At 55.0% G+C, this 21,658-nt stretch overlaps 1 protein-coding gene across 1 annotated transcript; it reads left to right on the forward strand.

Moving 5' to 3' along the window:
- Window positions 1–17,232: 17,232 nt before the first annotated feature.
- On the forward strand, window positions 17,233–20,726 carry FOXB1 (forkhead box B1). Its single transcript, XM_027466622.3, has 2 exons — window positions 17,233–18,140; window positions 18,479–20,726. The coding sequence occupies exon 2, from the start codon at window positions 18,503–18,505 to the stop codon at window positions 19,463–19,465; it is 963 nt and encodes a 320-aa protein (XP_027322423.2). The 5' UTR covers window positions 17,233–18,140; window positions 18,479–18,502; the 3' UTR covers window positions 19,466–20,726.
- Window positions 20,727–21,658: the final 932 nt, after the last annotated feature.

Raw genomic sequence — 21,658 nt, forward strand, 5'->3', positions numbered from 1 at the left:
GCACAGAAACAATGAAATTAAAGGCTGGCTTCATGACTATAGGTATATAATATTTGATTCTTTCAGATGTTTCATAGGATGAATTAAAATATGTAAATATATGTTAACAATAATTCATAATATTTTAATAAAATCTTTTTATTTCTCTTGGCTCCTTAGAAGTGCAGTCCCAGGTGTCCTTAGGGTGGTGGGTGTTTTGTTTTTACACTTTAAGGACACACAAGGTTATACACTTGACAAGCAAGGAAGCACAACTATTGATATATAATGCAGATAATGATGCCAGGCATCCTTTGTCTGGTATCATTCCCAGTTTTTGCTGGGAGCACTGTTCATCAAAAAAGTGACTTGGTATCAAGAAGGGGATTCACATTTTTCAAGTTTTCTGCCAGCTAGCTATTCTGGGAAAGAAAAAAAGTATTTTGATTTTTTTCTCTAGTGGAAGATTAAACAGCGAAGGAGTTTTTACTGTTGTCAAATTTTGCATTAGTAAATGGAATCAAATCACACTACCCAAGACTCATGCCTCAAGTGAACTTTCTCTCTGAAACTACATCCCCAGAGACATTTTTCTCCACATGGTCTTCCTGCTTGTTCAGGCTGTGAAAGTTCGCCAAGTTTAAGGTGACCCTCTTTTGAAAATAAAGCACCAGGATGTTTTTGTGATACAGTTCTGTAGCAGCGTTTCACAGCCGTTATATAAGAGATATTTTTCAGTGCTGCAGATTCATTAGGGGCAGGATTCTGGCAGAGGTGGGAGGCAATCCCACTTCCAGGACTGCAGAAAGATTTCCCAGAGCAAAGCAGTGCAAACAAGTCCATGTGTAACATGGCACTTCATCATTAGCTTTTAACCCAAGCAGATGAGTAGCCTTGCTGGAGCATCTGGGCTGTTGTCCCTTGGAGCTGAACATGTGTACCATGAGTTTACTTGCTTTCAGAAGTACAGACTAAGTCCCCACCCTAAGATCAGACTTAGGAAAAGTATGAAAATGAAAGGAAATCCTATACAGCAGCTCACCACCCTTCACTCCATCAGAAGTCCACAAGAAATATTCTGAAATAATATTTTTATTGGATCTCTCTCTGCTCCCCTTCGACCCTCCTTTTAAAAAAAAAAAAAAAAAAAAAAAAAAAAGGAAACAGAACCACAAACAAAACAAAACTGTCTATCCCACAATCAAAAATACTTACACTTAAAGATTTGCTTGCTGGCAAACCTAAGTGACAGCTTGAGAAAGATGCTGATATTACTGAACACGGACATTTCAAGCTTTCTTCTCTTTCTGTTAAGTGAAAGTTTCAGAACAGTAACATCTGTAGTAAGCATAACAGAACCCAGGAAAATTTTAATAGGCATTGTATGCTTCCTCCCCCCCTCCCTTTTTTTGCAGCCTGTAAAAAAAAGGCCTATCACAGTCACTGTATACATTAAGTTTGCTTATAAAATTCCCATAGGTTCATGTTCACTGTGCCATATTCAACAACAAGCATGTATCTATTAAATATGTCCAGCAGCAACAGGGCCCCAAACACAGCTAGACCAGCAGCACAGCACGTTCATTCAAACACCACCCAACACACAAAACATTCCCATTTCCCCAAGCCACTCCCCATACAGAATCATACAATATCTGGAGTTGGAAGGGACCCACAAGGATCATCAAGTCCAACTCCTGTCTCCACACAGGACCACCCAAAAATCCCCATGCCACAAACCTGAAGGGCTGTGCTACCTGTGCCTTCTGCGAGGAGCTCTCCTTGAAGTCCACAGGAGTGCTGCACGTAGTGCTGCTGTCAGACCTGTTCCTGGGCGTAATAACGCCTTGAAACACGCCCTGGCGTTGAAGTCTAAGCTCCATACGACCGATAGGGAATGAATCCCAGAGCCAAGCCTCCCTACCCTGACTGCAGTCATCTTGTCCCCAGTTTCCTCTCAGTAAGGGGTTCGACAGTCAGCTGTGCTGCCTGCTGCTCTGCCATCTGAAAGCAGCAAAAGCCAAACTGTTTCCTGACCTGTGCAAACCTAGGCACAAAATCCAATCACAAACTACACAGGAAGAGTCACTGAATCCTACAGGGTAACAAACATCTACCAGGCCTGACTTGGATCAACCTGAGTGAGGAAGCAATACCGATTTTCTCCTGTTTTCAGACTCTTAGGAGCAGTGGACAGTTTGAGAGGAACCAACTCTTCCCCAGCATAAAGACTCTTTGAAGTTCCTGTAGCGTGAAAAATATTTTCAACATTAACACTTGGGCAAGAACACACTTTGTTAATGTACTGAGTAAAGAAATATCACATTAAAAGGACACACCGTGTACGGAGAAATTCTCGTGGGGGTAAACTTGTCAGATTTGCCCGTTGACACTAGGTAGTCCGATGAAGTTACTATCCCTGCTCACAGATAGTGTCTTGCCACAGCCCTCAGGCTTCTGTTTCTCATTTTACTATTTTACTTTTTTTTTTCCCCCTCCTTAGCACAAAAGAAGGGAAACTCCTAAAAAAATTGAAAACGCATAGAGGCCATTTGAGACCAAAGCTCCGTTTAAGACAAGGCTTGCCAAATGTTTTCATCTCTGGGATTAAATTTAAGCACATTCTCGCAAGCCATTTAACAGATGAACAGATCAAGCAGAAGTCAAGTTGGGACTCAGGACTCCAATAGTCACTCCGTGAAAACCTATTTCCATACTTCCATCCCTCTCTTGCAATGCCCGGTTTGGATAATCGCTCCTGTGAAGAGGAGTGACCTACACGTGGCAGCCTGACAAGTGCCAAGGTAAAGACCTTCACGCACAGAGTCTGCAAAACAACCGAACCTGTTCAAGCTGTAAGACGCCCTGGGGATCCTTCCCCAAAGGTGTCAGACTAGCTCTACCTTGTGTTCCCACAGCACAGTGCAGATTCTTTGATGAGCACTGATGCACGGGCTCCTTCGTAACCTAGATATTTTGTCTGTACTCTCAAATATTGCCATAACACCAGACTGAATAGCCTCTGTACTCCACTTCATGAACAGATGACCCTTTGGGCTCCAGAAAAGGCTTGCTGAAAATGGCTTAAAATGGCTTTTTTCTACTTCCAGCCCCTTGGCTTCTTAGGGCCATGTTACGTTCTGTCAGCACACACTGGTGGCCCCCTCTAGCCTCCTCGATGCCTAAGCCAGCCCTCACAGCTCTCTGTGCAACAGGAACTGAAGGCAGACAGCTGGGGAGAAAGCTGAAGAGGAGGACAGGCGGCTTTTAACGTGCTGCGAAACCCAGGCCACACATGCAGGGCTAGACAATGCCAGCGGGAAAACTGCGGCCCCTTCAGCCGGCTCAGTTAATCGGCTCCTGCCACTCAGGGCTCTTGGGACTGCTCTAGCCATGTAAAGGGAACTGAAGATTCAAGAGCTCTGCCTTCCTGAACAACCCCAGTGGCCTCAAAGCCCTGCCTAGTGCAGTCCTCAAAGGACTGCTTCCCCACCTACAAGTGAAAAATCGCAGTACTCAACATCTGACAGTGGAGAAAATGCACTCAACTAGCATAATTCATGAATATCAAACCAGACATGATTAACAAAATTCATTTTAGTGTTGCTAAATGTTAATACATCCCAAGGTCCCTTCTTTCCCTATTTACTTGCTCCTTTTCTCTTTTGCAAGAGGTTCTCATGGAAAAGCACTTTTCACTCTAACAAGGTCTCTCTTTGGAATAGCATCTTTAAATTATTTAAATACTCATCTGGTAAACAATGCAGTATTTTTAACGATAAGGTAAAAATTGTGTCGCTTTCTGAACCATTCCCAAGGGAAATGCTGAAACATACAGTCTGGTTGATTTGTTAATTGATAACAAGGAGTGCTTGAGGAACTCTATGCATCATGACATGATGATTAAAAACAAACTGTTAAATATCTAATTCTACAGGAAAAAAGATGCCTGCAAAAGCCTGCTGCAGTAACTGTTATATATACACAAAGGTGCTTTTCCCATAGACTGTGATGAAAAAATAAAAAAGCTCTTGTTAAAAATAAGACCGTGTGTACAGTTTAAGAGCATCTGCATAATATTCCTTTACATTCTTAAAACAAAAGCCAATCAACCAAACAAAACAAATCCACACACAAAGAATCCCACTAACCCCTCACAAAAGCCACCAAGAAGTATTCCTATTTTTACCACAGTCACCAAGGCAAAAGCTGGGAGCGTTCCGCTGGCACACATCCCGTATTACTAGCAGAGTGCACCTCCTAGAGTTCCTGCAGTATGACATCCTATAAAGCAGGGGTGGTAAAGGAGCATCTGCCCCATAAATACAGCCAAACAGATGTAACGCTGTCACTGTAAGGGAAGGAGAAGAAACAACAACAACAAAAAAATCTGCCTGTGTATACTTGCCAAAGGACAGTGCTTACAAATTGTTAATAGGCTACAGCGGTGGCCCCCATCAATCAGTCAGGTGATCCCAAAAGCAGGTGGGGTGGTTAATGTCAAGTGAGAGGGTGAGTCCCTGCCAAAGCAGAGAGAAACTGAGGCTTCCTGCCCTGTTCCTGCAGCATCCAGCACTGCCCGCCTCCTTCTGCACCCTGTCTGCGCACCAAGCTCCCGTTCTCCGCCCTTCTGGCCCACTGAAGCCTGCAGGACACTTTGGAGAGATGAGTAGTTTTACCCTCTCTCCCCAAAAGCACCTGGTAACTGGAAACACAGGATGTCACAGAAGTTACAGAAGTTTGACGAGGGAGGGCAGCAACACCTGCAGAGAGAGAGCCAGAAGAGCCCTTTGCTGGCTTCATTACTACAGCCACAAAAACCACACAGACTGTTTCTGTAGGAAAGAAGTCGGTTGCTGCTCTCAGAGGCAGCAGCTTTGCTTCCTCCCTGTGCAGGCATATGTTCACTTCTGACATCGCTGATTTAAAGCCTTTTGCTGTGATGGCAGTGTTGGTAAAAGCCTTAACCATAGTTTTTATGACGCTATTAAGTTTTAGTCATTTGTGGGTTTTGCAGTATATGAATACTATAGATGCCACCTTAATTAAAAGGTCTTGTCATCTTGTGCAATTAAAAAGAGAAAATGTACTCTCCTATGAATAGCCAGGAACAAATTGAGCAAGCTGCATTATACACGCTAAGTACACAGCAATTTGGTGCCTCTTCCTGTATCACATATATTCTCAAACATTTAGTACTTTCTAATAATCCTGTTACAATGCTTTACGTATAATTGACTTGCAAAGTACTAGTGGCACGGCATCTCTGACCATTAATGACAACTAAGTTAAACAAAGTTCTACTTTGCAAATACCTACAAACTTGGCATACACAGAGTGCAGAAGGAAAACTGCTCTCTCTCAGGATTTGCAAGTACAGATGCCTCTTAAAAGATCTGGCTATTCATTTTTGTGGAATGAATTATCTAAAAGATAAGACACTCTCTTCCCACAAAGAATACACAGATACAAAGATAAATACCACTAAAACCAACTTTAATACCTGGACCCCTATTTAATTATATGCATATAAAGTAGACGATGCATATAGCACTCGTAGTCTGTATATACAAAGGTACTTCACAGCTCCCTACAGGGAATCCCAGCAGATGGTTATCAGCAGGTGGCCCCAATTGTCAGCTGCAAACACATTCACCTTCATGAGCCCGGCTCATTCTTTCAGTCCTGACTCCACTGCAAGGTCTCCCAAGACAACCAGGCAGCAAATGACCGGTTGTCTCGAGACTCGTGCCCAGAGGGGGACTGCCTTCCACTGGCACAGGGAAAGGATATCCTACACCCGTGTACCTTGTGTGCCCTCCATCCTCTGGGGCTTTACACCAACAGGGCAGCAAAAAAGCCAGGCACAGCTCAGGCTGAAGCAGATAGTTCAGGCCGCCTGTTCCATCCAGCACAGCTGCTGAGTCACAGGAGATGAAAATGCCTTAAGAAGTAGAGGGGCAAGGTATCACGTCATCTTCTCCAGTGAGGCTTTGCTTGGACCTTTTGGCATTACTGCAGTGTTTCACACAGATGTTCAGACTCCTTGGGACCTGCTATCGACTATAAAGATGAAGAAGTTTATACAACAATTTTTGACAGACATGCCTGTAGGTCAGAGGAGCACAACTGCTGTCCCTGGGTCACAGAGATCTGAACATACATTCACTCAGAGGTCCCACCCAACTCCTCTGGGAATGAGGGAGATCACTACCACTTGTAAGACCTACCAGTTCCACTGACATTGACAGCACTAGAACCTTCTGTCTTTCGGCCTTTTAAGTGGTAGATCTCATGGGTGTGGCAAAGGGATTTCAAAGGGGTTTTATCTCAGAACTCTTTTCCATCCGCAAAGGAGACATAAGCTTGCAAAACACTACTTCCCTAAGCATGGCTGTCTGCTGGGAGAGCTGACACCTACTGCCATCTATACAAGTAACCCAGTAGACCTGAGGGCAGTACAAGACAGCATAAACTAGGGGACTGGAAAATTTACCAGCAGCAGAGAGATGAGAGGCAATGCTCTCATCTCTCTGTCAGGGGATTGTGTTTTTTTTTTCCTTCCTTGGTGCTTTGACTCACCCAGGAGTTCCCCACACAGCTGCTCTAGCTTCTGGGAAGATCTTCACAACCTGTATGGAGGCTCCTGGCTTGCTGCCTTGTCCCTGAAGTGCCCAGTGCTGCCCTACAGAAGGGAACTCCAAAGCTGCTCCTTGAAAGGAGCTTTTCCTCTTACATCCATGCCAGCAGCCACCTTCGGGGTCTAGAGGACCCCAAGCACCTGTTTTCTGGCTGCTATGAGCCTACAGCATCTGCTTTGAAGTGCTGCAGCCTTTGGGGAGCGTCCTGGGGCACTTCTGAGCTGCACAGACAAGCAACAACTGCTGCAGTTTAGACAAGCACATGCTCCGGAGAAAGAGACATGTTCCAGATGAGGGATGGGCACAGCAAAGTCATGACTGCAGGTACAGTGAAGGGGAAGTGTTTTGGAAGGAACGCTAAGGACACGGAAGGCTTCAAAGTAAAAAGAAACAGTCTTGTTGGTTGTGATAGCATAAACTATCCAAGTGCAAGTTAATTAGTAGTCCTACTGATAAGCTATTGGCCAATTAGAATAAATACCACAAGGCATGGCTCTGAGACGTGGGGTCCCACTTGGACAGGAGCCCAGCAGCCAGGGAGCAGCCAGAAACACCAGGCCTGTCGCACCCAGCTGATGAAGCCTCACTACGCCCAGGGTGTGCCTGCTCCCACTGCGCGTGCTGTTTCTTATTCCCCCTCCCCACACGTACTCAAGTCGCTGCCTCAGTCACTGCTCGTGCTCTAACAGCAGCGCCCTCGATGCCAGTGGTGTCCTTGCATGGGAAGCAGGTGGCATGGCAGGCCCGCAGAGTGCAAAACAGCAACTGAACATTACTTGCATGTTGAAAAGACAGATAAATGCATATCACCATGCATCCTCCCACAAATTTCTGGCAGATTTTCCTTCTCTCAAAGCAGATATGGCAGCGGGAGATGAGCAGTACCCAGCCGCTCTTCAAGGATCCCTTGTAACAGCAACTGGGAACCATGTCTTCAAACCACAGGCCTGAGACTGAAAGATATTCTTACACAGGTTCCTCCTTGGAAGCTGGCACAAGAGGCCCTTTTCCATCAAAGCCAATGAAAGTAGATTAGAGTTGGTACAAAACCAACCAACCAAAAAAATACTACTACTAAACCTGCACACTGCACGATATCAACCCCCTAAGAAATACACAGGAGTCACCGATAAGGAAGCTCATCCAGTGGTGCCAGCACCAGCGTGGGTCTTATTAGAAGGATGTCAGCAGCTGCAGTCCCCTTGCAGTCATTTGAATGCCAACTAGAAGGGGGCATACTCACGGACACACTAGTCTTAAACTAAGAACCACCCAAGGACAGGGCAGAGGCAGAAAGTCTGAGGAGAGATTAACAGGCTGGTAGCTTGGCTGAGAAGTGTGCTATGCACGGGGGAAGCTAAGCAGGCTGCTACAGCTGTCTCTTAGCAGGGCTTCCATCGTTAAAGGAAGAATAATGTGCAGGAAGTGGCTTCAGAGTGGATCAAAGCACTCCACAGAGAGGGGAAATCATCACTTGAGAAAGATCCGCACAAACACCACATTTGGGCAATTCAGGATAGGTAAGCGCTGCTTCCCCCCACCCTCGGGTTGAGCTGCAGCATCTGTCTAGCCTGAGCAGCCTCAGACACTAAACAGGCCACCTTCTGCCCAACTCTGGCTAAACAGACCCTGCTACAGCAGGCACAAACAGAAACTTATCTGGGATGGAAAAAACCTTGCAGAGTATACCTGAGGTTAACTGACCATCAGCACTACTGTGTGCTGCTCACCGCTGTTACAAAGTATGACAGAGGCATTAACGAGGGTAAATTACGAGGGGAAGGAGGATTACTACGTCCCATTGTATTTTACTGTTGATGAAATAACTTAGATTGCTTTCCCCGCCGATTTTACCTGACCGCATGGTCTGTTTCCAGCATTCAGCTGTCCGACTTTTCCTTTCAAATTCGTTTGTGATCCCCTGCTCTTTGTGATCCATTCATGTGCGCCAAAACGAAAGGAAAAAGAAACCAGCAGAATGAGCAAGCAGGAAGCCATGGGGCCTGAAACCTTGTGGCAGGAGCCCCACACGGTGCCCTTGGTGCCGGGTCCTTGCCCCGAGGGGTCCGTGGATCCTTGCCCCCCTTCCCAGCCCGGGCTGCCTGCCTTTGAACGGGAGCTGCTGAGAGTTTCCGGACGGAGCTGGTTTATTTACTCGCAATTAATCACGCTCAACTGTAAACAAAGTGTCTGTTTTAGTTCTGCTGACAATTATCCACTTGTCAACATCTCCCTCAAGTACCTTCAGCATCTGGCAACGCCACAGCCCCGCTCCTTCAAAACGCACACTTTGTCACGGGAGAAGGACCGCCACCCGGCGCGTCTCCTCCCGTTCCGCAGCCGCCGAACGGCCGGGGAGGGCAGGTGCCGCCCGGGCAGAAGCCGCAGGGGGGGGGGGTGGGGGGGGGGAGGGAGTCTCCAGGAAGCCCCCCGAGGAGCTCCCCAGCTCTGCCACGGGCCCGCAGCACCCGCCTTGCCAGGGCTAAGGTGCGGGGCTCCCGTCCCTTGCGAGGTGCGGCTGCGGTGCGAGCGGCAGGCACCTGCCGGCCCTTCCCCAACGCTGCCGGGCGAGCAGGAGCTCTCCTCCCGCTCCTCGCGCCGCAGCCCGGGCTTCCTCCAGCCCCCGGAGCTCCCTGGCTGTTTGAACCCTCCCACCCCGAGCTTTTAAGCCGCAGCTGCTCCTCTAAGCTCGGCAGCCCCGCTGTCCCCACGGCCGGCCGCGGCCAGCTGCCGGCGGCCCGACACCCGCTCGGAGGGGCCGGGCCGCCTCAGCTCCGTGGGGCCCCGCTGCTCGGCACCGCACGGGACCCGGTGAAGCCGCAGGGGGAAAGCTGCCATGTATCCCGTAATATGCCCTGTACCGCCGAGGGAGCCGGCCCTTGAAGCCTTGAACAGGCCCCTCAGGGAGCGGGTAGGGCTCACGGTTGGCAGGGCAGGGCCAGGCCCAGGTGGCGGCGGGCCTCGGCCAGAGCCACCCCCGCTGCCTCCCCTTTAACCTTCCCCCCCGCGCCCACGTAATTGAGATATCTTTTGTACTCGATGTGTCGTGAAATTAACGCCTAATTTATGTAATTAGTCAATTAGCTATAATTCTAGCATATGGTTCCAAATGCCCAGAAGGTGTTCTTGTTTCCCAGGTACTTATTTTGATGTCACGAAATGCAGCTAATTAATTTTACATGCATATTAATTTCGTATCTATTTAGCGGCTCCCTTTGTGAAGGCAGATTTAATATTTGTCTTTCCAACCTTTGCGGACGCGCGGCGCTGACCCGAGCACGCTCCCGCCGCTCGCCCCCGCGGGCAGAGGCGCGCTCCCGGCGCCGGGGGGCTGGGGCTGGCCGGACCTTCCCGAGCACCCGCAGCCGGCGCGGGATGCGGCTATTCAATTTAAATCCGATTAATATTTAATATTAAACATTTCCGAGGGAATTTTTGTTTGTTTTTCGCGAAGCACAATATCCCACGGACATTTTTTTATTTTTTTTTTAAGGAGCCGCTCCCGACACACCGCTCCCTGGGAAAATCACGGCGAGCCCCTACCCGCAGACCGGCGGTGCCGGCAGCCCCCGGCACGTCCCACCGCAGGGAGACGGCGCTCGGCTTCGGCCGGAGAGGCTCCTCCTCGGGCACCGTGTGCGGGGCCTGGAGGCGACCGCACGGCCCCGGCCCCCCCCCGCTGCCGGGAGGAACCGGGCCGGGCCCGAGGCCGCACGGGCGGTGCCCGGCCCATGGCCGCCGGGGGGCCGCGGGGCTCCGTGCGGGCGCGGCGGCGTCGAGCGGCCCTTTCAGGGCGCTTACGCAAGCGCTGTGGCGTCATAAAACTTTTATCCCTCTCCTGGATAAATTAATGAGCGATTTAATTAATAAAATCAGAGAGTAGTGTAAGTGCTATGATAATGAAGTTAAATGAGCGCGCAGTAAAATATTCACTAATCCGGCACATTGGCAAATGCCCCCTTAATTCTGCTTAGCACTAAAAGGGTTTTGAGCACCATAATGAGATTCCTCTGTCTGCTAATTAATTGACACTCTCCTGAATATTCATATGTGCTAGCACCAATACGTTCCTAATTGCACCGTGGAATGGATCTCAGAGGAAAGTAAATCGCCATAGACTTAATTAAAATAATGTATGCCAGCTCCAGCCCGCTGAAGATGAGACATTTGCCATCAAGCGGGGTAAGGAAGTGGCACCTGGTTTGCAGCGAAAAACGAGGTGGAAAGCGTTATCCCTCCCGGCTGCAGCCGGCAGGGCTGCGAGGTGCCGGCGCCCCCCCGCGTCCCCCCGGCCCAGCAGCGCCCGGCTCAGGGCTGCGGGGGCCGCTGGGGGCCCGCAGGGCCCGGCCGGGCTGTGCGGGGAGTGGGCGGCACCGGGCGAGGGCGGACAGCGCTGTGCGGGGCCGTGCGGGGAGAGGAGGGGCGGAGGAGGAGGGCGGCGGGCAGGCGGGATGCAGGGCGAGCAGCCGCGTCTGGAAACTTTTCCTGCAGGGGAGTCCGGTGCCTTTGAAGGCGGCTCTCGGCACGGATCGTTCTCCGCACATCCACACTAATACCCAGAGCTAATATCGGACATCCAAATCGTTCCGCTGCTCACAGCGCGGCGACTCTGAGCCGCCACTGCCTGCCGCGGCCTGCGCCTGCCGCCTCCTGGGCCTGGGGGGGCCGGGGCCACCCCCGTGTCCCCCGACCGGGCCCGGGGCCACCCCCGTGTCCCCCCGCCGCGTCCCGCCCGGCCCCGCCGGCTGGGGGGCGAGGGGAGAGGCGGCTTCCCGGAGACGGCGGCTGGTGAAAAGCACCACAGGTTAGGAACTCCGAAGAGTTTATCCGAAGAGATACAAATGCATATTTATTATACACATGTAGGCATTAACAATGTAAATTCCACCGCCAGCACTTGCTGGTTGTTTATTCATTAGATCTTTAGAAAATCTACATTGCCCGCAGCCAGTGGGGAGACAGCGCGAAAGGCGCGAGTGCCTCGCCCCGCCACCAGCCCCGGGGGCTGGGAGGGACAACCGGGGGTCGGGGGGACAGCCGGGGGCCGGGGCATAGCCGGGGACCGGGGGGAACAAGCGGGCACGGCCCGAGCGGCGGCCGACGGCGCGGGACCCGGGGCGCTCCCCTCTGCGGCGGAGCCCCCGGCCCCGAGCCCCGCCAGTCGCGTGGTTTTTTTGGCCTTTCATTGCCACGGAGAGCCTTTGCTCGCCAAAAGAAAAAGTCAAATCCTTTCCTCTGTGTCTGATTAAATGCCGTGTCGCCCAGGAAGAAAGGCACAGCAAGAAATACGGGGGAAGAAACCGCTGCGGGGAAACCTTGCTGAGCCCGGCCGGGAAGGGAAGGGAAGGGAAGGGAAGGGAAGGGAAGGGAAGGGAAGGGAAGGGAAGGGAAGGGAAGGGAAGGGAAGGGAAGGGAAGGGCAGCTCCGCGGTTGCACGGCGGAGGCAGGCTGGAGGCTGCCCGCGGGCCTCGGGAAGTGCTCGGCGGGACGGCCGGGCTGGCCCTGCCGACGCCCCCTTCCTTCCCCTTCCTTCCCCTTCCCGCCCGCACTCCCCGAGCTCTCCCCTGGCGGGCCCGTGCTGCGGCGGGCTGGGGGCCCGAGCTCCGCCCGCAGGAGACCAAGGGCCGGGGAGCCCCGGCGGGCGGTGCTGCCCCGCGGCGGGGCCGGCGGGGGAGGAAGGAGGAGGAGGAGGAGGGGAGGAAGAAGAGGGAAGGAGGGAGGGGGCCCCTGGCGGCGGCCCCGCCTGCCCCCCCTGTATCTCCGTGGGTGGCGGCCGGGGGCGGCGGCGTGGGCAGGGCGGGAGGGGCGGGGGCGCTCCGGCGGCGAGGGGCCGGGCGGGGGCCGCCCCGCACCCGCAGCCGCCCCGCACCCGCAGCCCACCCGCATCCAGCCGGGCCCCGCCGTGCTCTCGGCCGCGCCGTGCGGCTGCGCTTTGCAAACCCGTCCCCGGCGGCGGGGGGCAGGCGGACAGTGCAGGCTCGGACCCTGATGAGAGCTCGGCTCGTCGCAGACTTCACACGACGCCGGGAAATGCCGCTCTTAAAGCCCGCGTGGGTCTGAGCTCTGCAAACGGTTATTGCCCTCGGCGTTAAAGAGGGGAAATAACCGTAACGTGCGCGCCATTATTCTTGTGGCCGTGCGCTTTAAAGTCATAGTCAATTGTCATAAAAACCATTTCCCGATGTTTGGCCAAGTAATAACTCCGTAATTTAACGGGGACTCAGCCCGGCGGCGCGGGACCGCAGCCCGGGGCCGATCGTGCCCCGCAGCGAGCGCGGGAGCTGCGCCCCTGCTGCTGCTGGCGGCGGGGGCTGAGCGGCTGAGTGAGGGCATGGAGCGGGCTGCTCTGCAGAGAAGGGCGCGTACAAAAAAAATAAAATAAAAATAGAAAAACTAAAAAGAAGGAAAGAGAAAGGAAAATCAAGTTTGCTCCACCCAGCTATTAACCAAAACACAATACCTTTTTCTGGGTGGTACTGCACAGAAGTTGATTCAGTTTTGACAATGTTGTTTAGCTATCATTTGCTATTTTGAATGAATGGGAGCAATCCCCCTTTTTACAACAGTTGTTTCCTATTATGGAGAGGTGCAGCAGTTGAGGGCAGACATGTGAAAGTGGCTGTTTGATTCCCTTTTTCATCCCCCTGACCCTGCCTTTGTCCCTCCTCACCCTGGGAATGTCACGCCTCACTACTTCACTTTGAGATGCTCTAGAAAGTGGCTTTGTTATTCCCTTTTAGACATACACGAAATTGTTCTCATTCCCCCTGCTGTAAAAGATACTTCAAATTGGGACTCGGTTCACAAGTGCAATGCAATTTGGCTTAGCTCAACCTTTGTTCTGCTTGTACAAATGACCAAACAGTGCACACATTATACAGTTGATCTACTGCTCCCTTTACACCAGAGTTAGGGGCTGGGAGAAAAGCAAGTTAATCCCTTCAATACTAAGGTGGCATTTTCAATATTTCCTACAATGCGAAAAAGAGAAGAGAGGGCAGCTTGAAATGCGACATTTATTTAAAAGAGAAGATTAAAAAGAAAAAGTTTGCGAAGCCTCCCCTGATACTTCTCCAAATAAATTAATAAACAAACCAACAAGTCTCAAACGTGTAGAGAAATACTCCAGTGCCTCCGGGAAGGGAAGGGAAGGGAAGGGAAGGGAAGGGAAGGGAAGGGAAGGGAAGGGAAGGGAAGGGAAGGGAAGGGAAGGGAAGGGAAGGGAAGGGAAGGGAAGGGAAGGGAAGGGAAGGGAAGGGAAGGGAAGGGAAGGGAAGGGAAGGGAAGGGAAGGGAAGGGAAGGGAAGGGAAGGGGCGCACCCCCGCAGGGGCGGACAGCCGCTCCGGGGGCCCTGCAGAGGCCAGGGCTCAAGTACTCGTGGTATCGGCCCCCCCCGTGAGCCCCGCATCCCTCGGAGCCGTCACAGAAAAGTCCCGGAGGGGTGGAGGGGGGACTGCGGCGCTGCGCTTCGCCGCCCGGGGATCTGCCCTGCGGCAGGCGGAGCGCAGAGGTAGAAGGGCGCCCCGGGCAAGCGGCTCTGGGCCAGGCCCGGCAGCGGGCCCCGCGGCCTGCTCTGGGGCTACGGGCGGCCGAAGGACGGGGTGCGCCCGGGCAAAAGGAGCGCGACCGGAGCGCGGCCCCGCGGCAGCCACCGGGATTCTGAGTTTTGGCAGCCCCGGGTACACGCTTGCCCCAGATTCACGCTTGCCCCGGGCCTGACTGCCTCCGGCCAGGCGGCCCGAGCACGGGCACCGAGCGAGCAGGGACGCCCGAGCCCGTCTGTCCTGGGGCACCGACCGCCCTCCGACGCACCGCCGGCGGCGGCACAACGGGGCCACAGTGCTCGGCCGCCGTCGGCGAGCCAACACGGCAACAGGAGCCGCAGGAAGGCCGGGAAGGGCCGTGCTGTGCCGTGCCGTGCCGTGCCGGCGGAGCCCAGCGGCCGGGCAGCAGCACCGGCACGGTGCCGGTCCCGAGCAGCTCGGCGGCGACCGGGACACGGGGTCGGGGAGCCGCTCTCCGCTCAGCGCTGACAGGCAGGGGGAGTTTGTTTAGCGCTCGAGGCGAACGGAACAAAATCCTTTTGAAAGGGCGCTAAGTAGTTTCACGCCAAAGTGGCGGATTTGGTAAAGAATGTGCGGTGGGACAAAGCCCCGCCGCGCTCCCTCCGTCGGCCGCAGCGCTCGGGACGCCTGGCCGGGCAAGGGAGCCCGCAGAAAGGCGGGGGACCCAAAGCCCTCCGCTTCCTTCTCCCTTCCGGCCCCCGAGCAGCGGTGAGAAGCAGAACTATCACAAAAAAAGGAAAGAAAAAAAAAAAAAAGAAAGCGAGGCTTAGCCGAAATGCAGCCGCAGCCCGCAGCCCGCAGTTGACTTTCCAAAACGGGGAAAGCTTGCTCAGAGCCTGGCATTGTGTTCCGCAGCCTAGGAAACCCTAAGAAGCTGGTACTTCCCCCCTCCCTTCTCTTTTCTCCCAACCGGTTTGTAAATATTAACAAGGTTGTGTGAGCTATTCTCTCACACAGAGTGGATTTTTTTTTTTATCCTCGGAAAACTTCTTGGCTTCCCCCCGCAGCCCCTTTCGCACTCCTCCCCTCTGCAAAGCAACACACCTGCCTGCAGCCACAAGGATTCAAAATCAATATTGTATTTGTCACTTTTCTGTCTCCTTTTCCTCTCTCAACAGCCCCGCTTGCCACTGAAGCGAATTGTGGATTTATGGAGGAAAATTAGCATAAATTATTACCAAATCTGTAAACGTGTGTGGTCTTGCTTGTGGGAAAGGGGGCTATTGCGAACCTTCCATGCAGAAAGGTGGTCCGTGATGGGCTCCATGCAAGGGCTGAATGGCTGCTGCACGAAATACATTTCCATTGGGTCCGCACATTGATATAATTGACTTATGTGTATTTTATACAGTTTTCCCAACACTTCCCCTGAGCTCCTTATTTGAATTAGGCTTCAGAAAAACGGCTATTTGTTTTGGTTTGCCGCACAATGGATTTGGCTTCATTTTGCTACACTCGCACTTGCCCCCTCCCCTCCTCCCTCCCGGCCGGGGGCTCCCCCGCCGAGCTCCGCCGCAGCCCCGCACCGCCCGGCCGCGCCGCTGGCTGTGCTGCACGGGGGCGAGGCGCGGGGCTCCCCGCACGCTGCTGCGCTCCGGGCAGGACCCGGGCCGCGCCCAGGCTGCTCTCGGAGCACCGACACAAATCCACTTCTCTTTAACTTTACGGATTGCGGGGTCACCGTTGCGCCAGCGTAGTTCCCCCCCCCCCCCCCCCCCCCCCTTTTCTTCGAGAATAAAAGGTGCCGGCAAAAAGAAGGAGGAAAGAATTTGTCAGCCCGGGACTTTTATTGACTCCCGCGCTGCTCCTGAGCTCTCTGGTTGACAGGACGAACGTGGGCTGGGCGACACGTCGCGGAGCGGGGATGCTCAGGAGCGCCGGGGCTAAAGCGGGGGGGGTCGGCGGGGCCCGTTAGACCCAGGTCTCGGGGGGCTCTATTTCAAAGCTAGCAGCCTTCGGCCCGGTGTCCTAGGGGACGCCGGGAGGAATCCGTCCCCTCCGCAGAGCGCTGCCGTTGCTGCCTTGTGACAAGCGCCCTCCGGCTCAGCGCCCCCCGGGCCGCTCTGTGCGGGGGGGTCGTGCTGCGGGGCTCCTGCCGGAGGGCCGCGGGGCCGGGCCCGGCTCCTCGCCTTCCCAGAACCGCCCTTCTTTGCCCCGTTACTCTTTAAAGGACGTCGTGGCGCGAGAGAGGGGGATTAGACGGCACCGGGGGCGGCGCGGGGGGCCCGGCTCCAGCCGCTGAGGGCTCGGCGCCCCCCGGCAGGGGCTGCCCCCCCGAGGCTGCCCCCCCGCCGGCTCCGAGCCAACGCGGGCCCGGCCGGAGGAGCCGCTCGGGCAGGCAGGCGGCCGGGCGCTCCCTCCCCCGCCGCCCTTATTTTTGCTGAATTAAGAAGGTGACATTATTCTTTTCTTCAAGTGCTTCTGTTAATATTGAAAAACGTGCGCTTGCATTTCAAGCGGGCGCGCTCAGCCTCAGCGGCCGTTTCAATATTAATGAAATTGTTTAATCTCCTAAATTCGTCGTGTTTAAGTTACGTTTTGGTGAGTTACTGCCCGGCTCCGAAAATACCGTTGCTGGAGGGGACGTGCGCTCACCACAAAGGGTCCTTCCCTCCGAGGCTTGCTGCCCCCGAGCCGCTCCTTCGCTCCTGGCTCGGGGCGGCCGCGGGGCCGTGCCGGGTGCCGGCCGCCCTCTCCTGCCTGCCCGGCGCGTTGGGGCCGGAGCCCGCGGGCCGCGCGGCCGGCAGCGGAGCGGCTCGTCTGGGATCGGGCGGCACAGCCCGGCGGGAGGGCGGCGGAGCGGAGGCAGCCGCAGCCCGGCCGTCGCCGCTCGCACACGCACACGGGCAGCCAGACGGACACACGCACACGCACACACGTGGCCGCACGCCCCGCCCGAGGCACGCCGAGCACCGCCGGGCCGAGGCCGCCCGCACGGCCCGCACCGGCCGCCCCCGAGCGGCCCCGCGGGACGCCCACGGCCGCGGCCCCGCGCCTGCCCCGGGCCCCCCCGGTCCCGGCCCGAGGGGGTCGCGGAGCCGGAGCAAGGCGGTTCCGGGGGGGCAGGAAGGCGGCTTCCCGAGCCGGGCGTCGAGGAGCCCTCCGCCGGCTCTCTCCCCGCAAGAAGCCTTCGCGAGCGAGGCCGTGCTCGGCCGGATTTGGCACAGAGAAAGTCCCTCGTTACGGGCAAAAAGGCTCGCCTCGAGTTAGCCAACACCACAAATCAGATAACAATGCAGAACAAACAGAATACCACAGCCGAGCAATTTCCATGTCAAACATCCCACTGCTCAGTAGCTCCATTTGTAAGTGTGAATTGCAGACTAAGCTTCCTGCAAAGTCCACAGAAAGGTTAGTGCATACCTTCACCCCCACCCCAGTTACTGGGTACCATCACACTGCAATTCCGCTGGCGGAGCCTTTTCACCCCTCGCCTTGTCTTCAAATGGAAATGATTCCTATTGGCCCAAGGTGTCCATGTAAATAGGTGTAAATGAAACCAGATTATGCCTTTCTCTCAGCCCCCTCCTCCCGCTGCCCTCCCCCTCCTCCCAAGGCGATTGTCATATGATAGCAAAGAAGTGGCACATTAATGAAGCGCCTCTACAGGGGTCTTTTCTGCTCATGTCACCACATAAAACTATCAGATGGTTAGAGGAAGGACATGGAGGCAACTACTTAGCTCATCTCGGCTGCGGAGAAGCGAAGGAGCCTTCGCTCCAGCCCAGCTGCCGGTGGTGTAAAAGCAGCTGATTCAGCCCGCGGAGGAGCAGGGAGGGGTGCGCCGGAGGATTCCCCCAGCCGCGCCGAGCCAGCTCGCTGCCTGCCCGGGACTACCGCGGGGCCGAGCGACCGGGAAGGGGGCGAGAGAGGCGCCGGAGAACCGGGCTGGGAAGGAGCCCCGCGTCCCAGCCGCGTCCCGGATGCGGACTGTCAACTTCCAGCAACTTTAAGGTGGGCGTACGCGGGGCTGGCGCGGCGCGGTGCGGGACGGGGCGGGCGGGGAGGCGATGCGAGGGGGTCCCCTCGTCGCCGAGGCTGGGCGGCAGAGCGACCTCCGGGGCCAGCCGGCGGGCGGGGAGGCCGGGGCGCGGAGAGGGGCACGGCGCCGTTCCTCCGCCGGCGCTGCGCGGCCGCGGGCCGCTCCCCCCTGGCCCCGCTCCGCCCCGGAGGGCCGAGGCCCCTTCCCCGCGCCCCTGCCCCTGCCCCGCTTTCCCCACGGCCGGCCGGGAGCCGGTGCGAGCCCGTGGCGCTCACCCTCCGCCCCCCTCCCTGTCGCTGCCCTTCCGCAGATCCTCGCGGCTCCCCTAGCGAAGATGCCTCGCCCGGGCAGAAACACGTACAGCGACCAGAAGCCTCCCTACTCCTACATCTCCCTGACCGCCATGGCGATCCAGAGCTCCCCGGAGAAGATGCTGCCCCTGAGCGAGATCTACAAGTTCATCATGGACCGGTTCCCCTACTACCGGGAGAACACGCAGCGCTGGCAGAACTCCCTGCGCCACAACCTCTCCTTCAACGACTGCTTCATCAAGATCCCGCGCCGCCCCGACCAGCCGGGCAAGGGCAGCTTCTGGGCGCTGCACCCCAGCTGCGGGGACATGTTCGAGAACGGCAGCTTCCTGCGGCGCCGCAAGCGCTTCAAGGTGGTCAAGTCGGACCACCTGGCCCCCAGCAAGCCGGCCGACGCGGCGCAGTACCTGCAGCAGCAGGCGAAGCTGCGGCTCAGCGCCCTGGCCGCCACGGGCACCCACCTGCCCCAGATGTCCACCTACAACCTCGGCGTGTCGCAGCCGTCCAGCTTCAAGCACCCCTTCGCCATCGAGAACATCATCGCCCGAGAGTACAAGATGCCCGGGGGGCTCGCCTTTTCCACCATGCAGCCCATGCCGGCCGCCTACCCGCTCCCCAACCAGTTGACTACGGTGGGCAGCTCCATCGGCACGGGCTGGCCCCACATGTACGGCTCCGGCATGATCGACACCGCCACCCCCATCTCCATGGCCAGCGGCGAGTACGGCGCCTACGGCGTGCCCATCAAGCCGCTCTGCCACGGGGGGCAGACTTTGCCGGCCATCCCCGTCCCCATCAAGCCGACCCCCGCCGCGGTGCCGGCCCTGCCCGCCCTGCCCGCGCCCATCCCCACCATCCTCTCGAACTCGCCGCCCTCCCTCAGCCCCACGTCCTCGCAGACGGCCACCAGCCAGAGCAGCCCGGCCACCCCCAGCGAGACTCTGACCAGCCCGGCGCCCGCCCTGCACTCGGTGGCCGTGCACTGACCCGCGCCGCCCGCCTCTCCCCGCGCCCCTCCGCTCCGCTCCGCTCTCCTCCCTTCCTCGCAAGCCGGGAACCTCCCCGCGGCAGGCCGAGGGTGGCGGCCAGGCGGGCTGCCTCGGCGCCGCTGCCCTACCCTAACTTTGGCCTCGACTGCCCGGAGGCGAAGCGAAGCGAAGCCGCCCGCCGGCGGCCCGAAGGGGCTGCGGGCACCCTGGCCGGGCAGGACGCTGGGCGAGCCTGGCCCGGCGCTGCCTCCTGCCCTTCCTTTGTCTGGGGACGGGCAGGGGCTTAGACAGGACAGATCCTATAATCCACGACCGGCGTGGCACGGCTGCGGCCCCCTGCCCGAGAGCAGCGACGCTTCTCCGGCCTCCCTCCGAGTAGGAAACCCGCGGACCCCGCGACCCCGGCAGGCGCCCGGGCCCCTTGTGCGGCTGCAGGACCGGCTGCGGGGCTGCCCCGCAGAGGACCAGGAGCGCAGCCGGGGTAGGGCAGGCGCCGTGCAAGGGGCACGCAGCCTCGGCGTTCAAAGCGCCCGCTCCCATGTAAATACTGGGCTTGCATCTGTACTGTAAGTCACACGAGGTCCCCTTCGCAGTACCTGTTGTAACGTGGGTGTCTGCCATAGTTTGCAGCTGGAAGAGAAGGCGAAGGCGATTTGTCTGTTAACTTCCGATTCATTTGAAGGTTGGGGGAGCTGGGGGGGTTCTTTCTTTGCTAATTCTGCAGCTGTTCATTCCATAGCTTCCAAACCAACAATACCAATAAAAATAAACCTGTCACAAGCACACCACCCCGCGTAGCTTAAGGAAAGCTGCTGCAGTCCCTGCAGCAGCACGGCGAGGGCGGACTGCGGAGGTAACCCTTGCTTCTGCCGGAGCCTTGCAGGTGGGAGAGAGGGGGCTAGGGAAACTGTACATGTTTGTCAATAGGAATGATTATAAAACGTGTAAAATGCACTTTTGTTTGAAATACTTTCTAGTTTTAGGTAGTTTGCTGGAAACTGAACTGTTCTGTCGTGAACTGCTTAAGTTAAGGAAAAGAAAAAAGCCACAAGCAGCGTTAGCGTCTATCGAAACTGTAAAGAAATTTCTTTTTAACCTTTTTCTTCCTGTACAGAATGAGCATGACATTTTAAGTATTGATGTTCTCGTTCCCAGCATGTGTGTTTTAAAACAAAGGTAAAAAAAAAAAAAAGTGTCTACGTTAAATTATGAACCTAGTCGTCCAAATAATATTTTCTCATTAAAATATGTAAATGCAGATACAGTTTCTTATTTGTCTTTTTGAAGAGTTTACACTAGAAAAGTAAAGCATTAGTTCACAAAAAAGGAATGACCTTATTCCAATATTGAGATAATCTAAAGAGCATTTGCACGGGAGGTTACTATAAATGCAGTTAGTAACACAGCGGAACATGTTCGATAAAATCGTCATTACCACCGCTTTCCCGCAGACATTGCACAAAGCATGTTCTGTGTATTTTATGTATCTGTCTATACGCACACCTATATGCTCATGCACACACATCGAGGCGTTCATCTCCTGTACTGAGCTACAAACACGTACTAATTTATGCTCATGTGTATCTGCATACTTCCAGTTAATTTTTCTCTAAAAAGTAGAAAAAAATAGTGAACTTCTACAACACAAAGTAAACATAAAAGAGAACAAAAAATCTTTAAAGTACTAATTAGTTTTTAAGGCGTAGAACACCGAATTTCAGCAGTTTCAGTGTTTCTTACGAAAGGCTTATATAAAATCTTACATCAAAATATATCAAAATCTTTTCTGAGTAAAAGAGGAATCTTGCAGCTTTCTTCTCGTTAACTTCTCAAAGCATTGCCCTTGCTTCAGCTGCTGCTAGTAATTCCCCCTCTCTACTAATCACACTTTTTCAGAAGAAAAACAAAAAGCGAGCAAACAAACAAAACCCACTAAGTCGCCAACCGTAACACTTCGGATTTATCCGTTTTTCCATCAGCCAATGCACGGTCCCGTCTAACCAGGGAGGCCAGCGAGGCACACTGAGAACTGGATGCCGAGCACCTTCCGGGGGGGTTCTGCAGTTCTTGTGGGGATTTTGCAAGGATTCTGCAATTGCTAAAAACGCCACATGCAGCCTAGAGAAATTAGCAAAGATGTGTCTCGGGACGAGCGGCCAGCAACGTGGTTACGGGACGACTGAATACTTA

The sequence above is a fragment of the Anas platyrhynchos genome, chromosome 11, assembly GCF_047663525.1.
Source record: "Anas platyrhynchos isolate ZD024472 breed Pekin duck chromosome 11, IASCAAS_PekinDuck_T2T, whole genome shotgun sequence".
Classification (NCBI taxonomy): domain Eukaryota; kingdom Metazoa; phylum Chordata; class Aves; order Anseriformes; family Anatidae; genus Anas; species Anas platyrhynchos.

Bases quoted from the DNA above. Each gene is read 5' to 3' on its own strand.
- FOXB1 (XM_027466622.3), top strand. From the start codon at position 18,503: ATGCCTCGCCCGGGCAGAAACACGTACAGCGACCAGAAGCCTCCCTAC.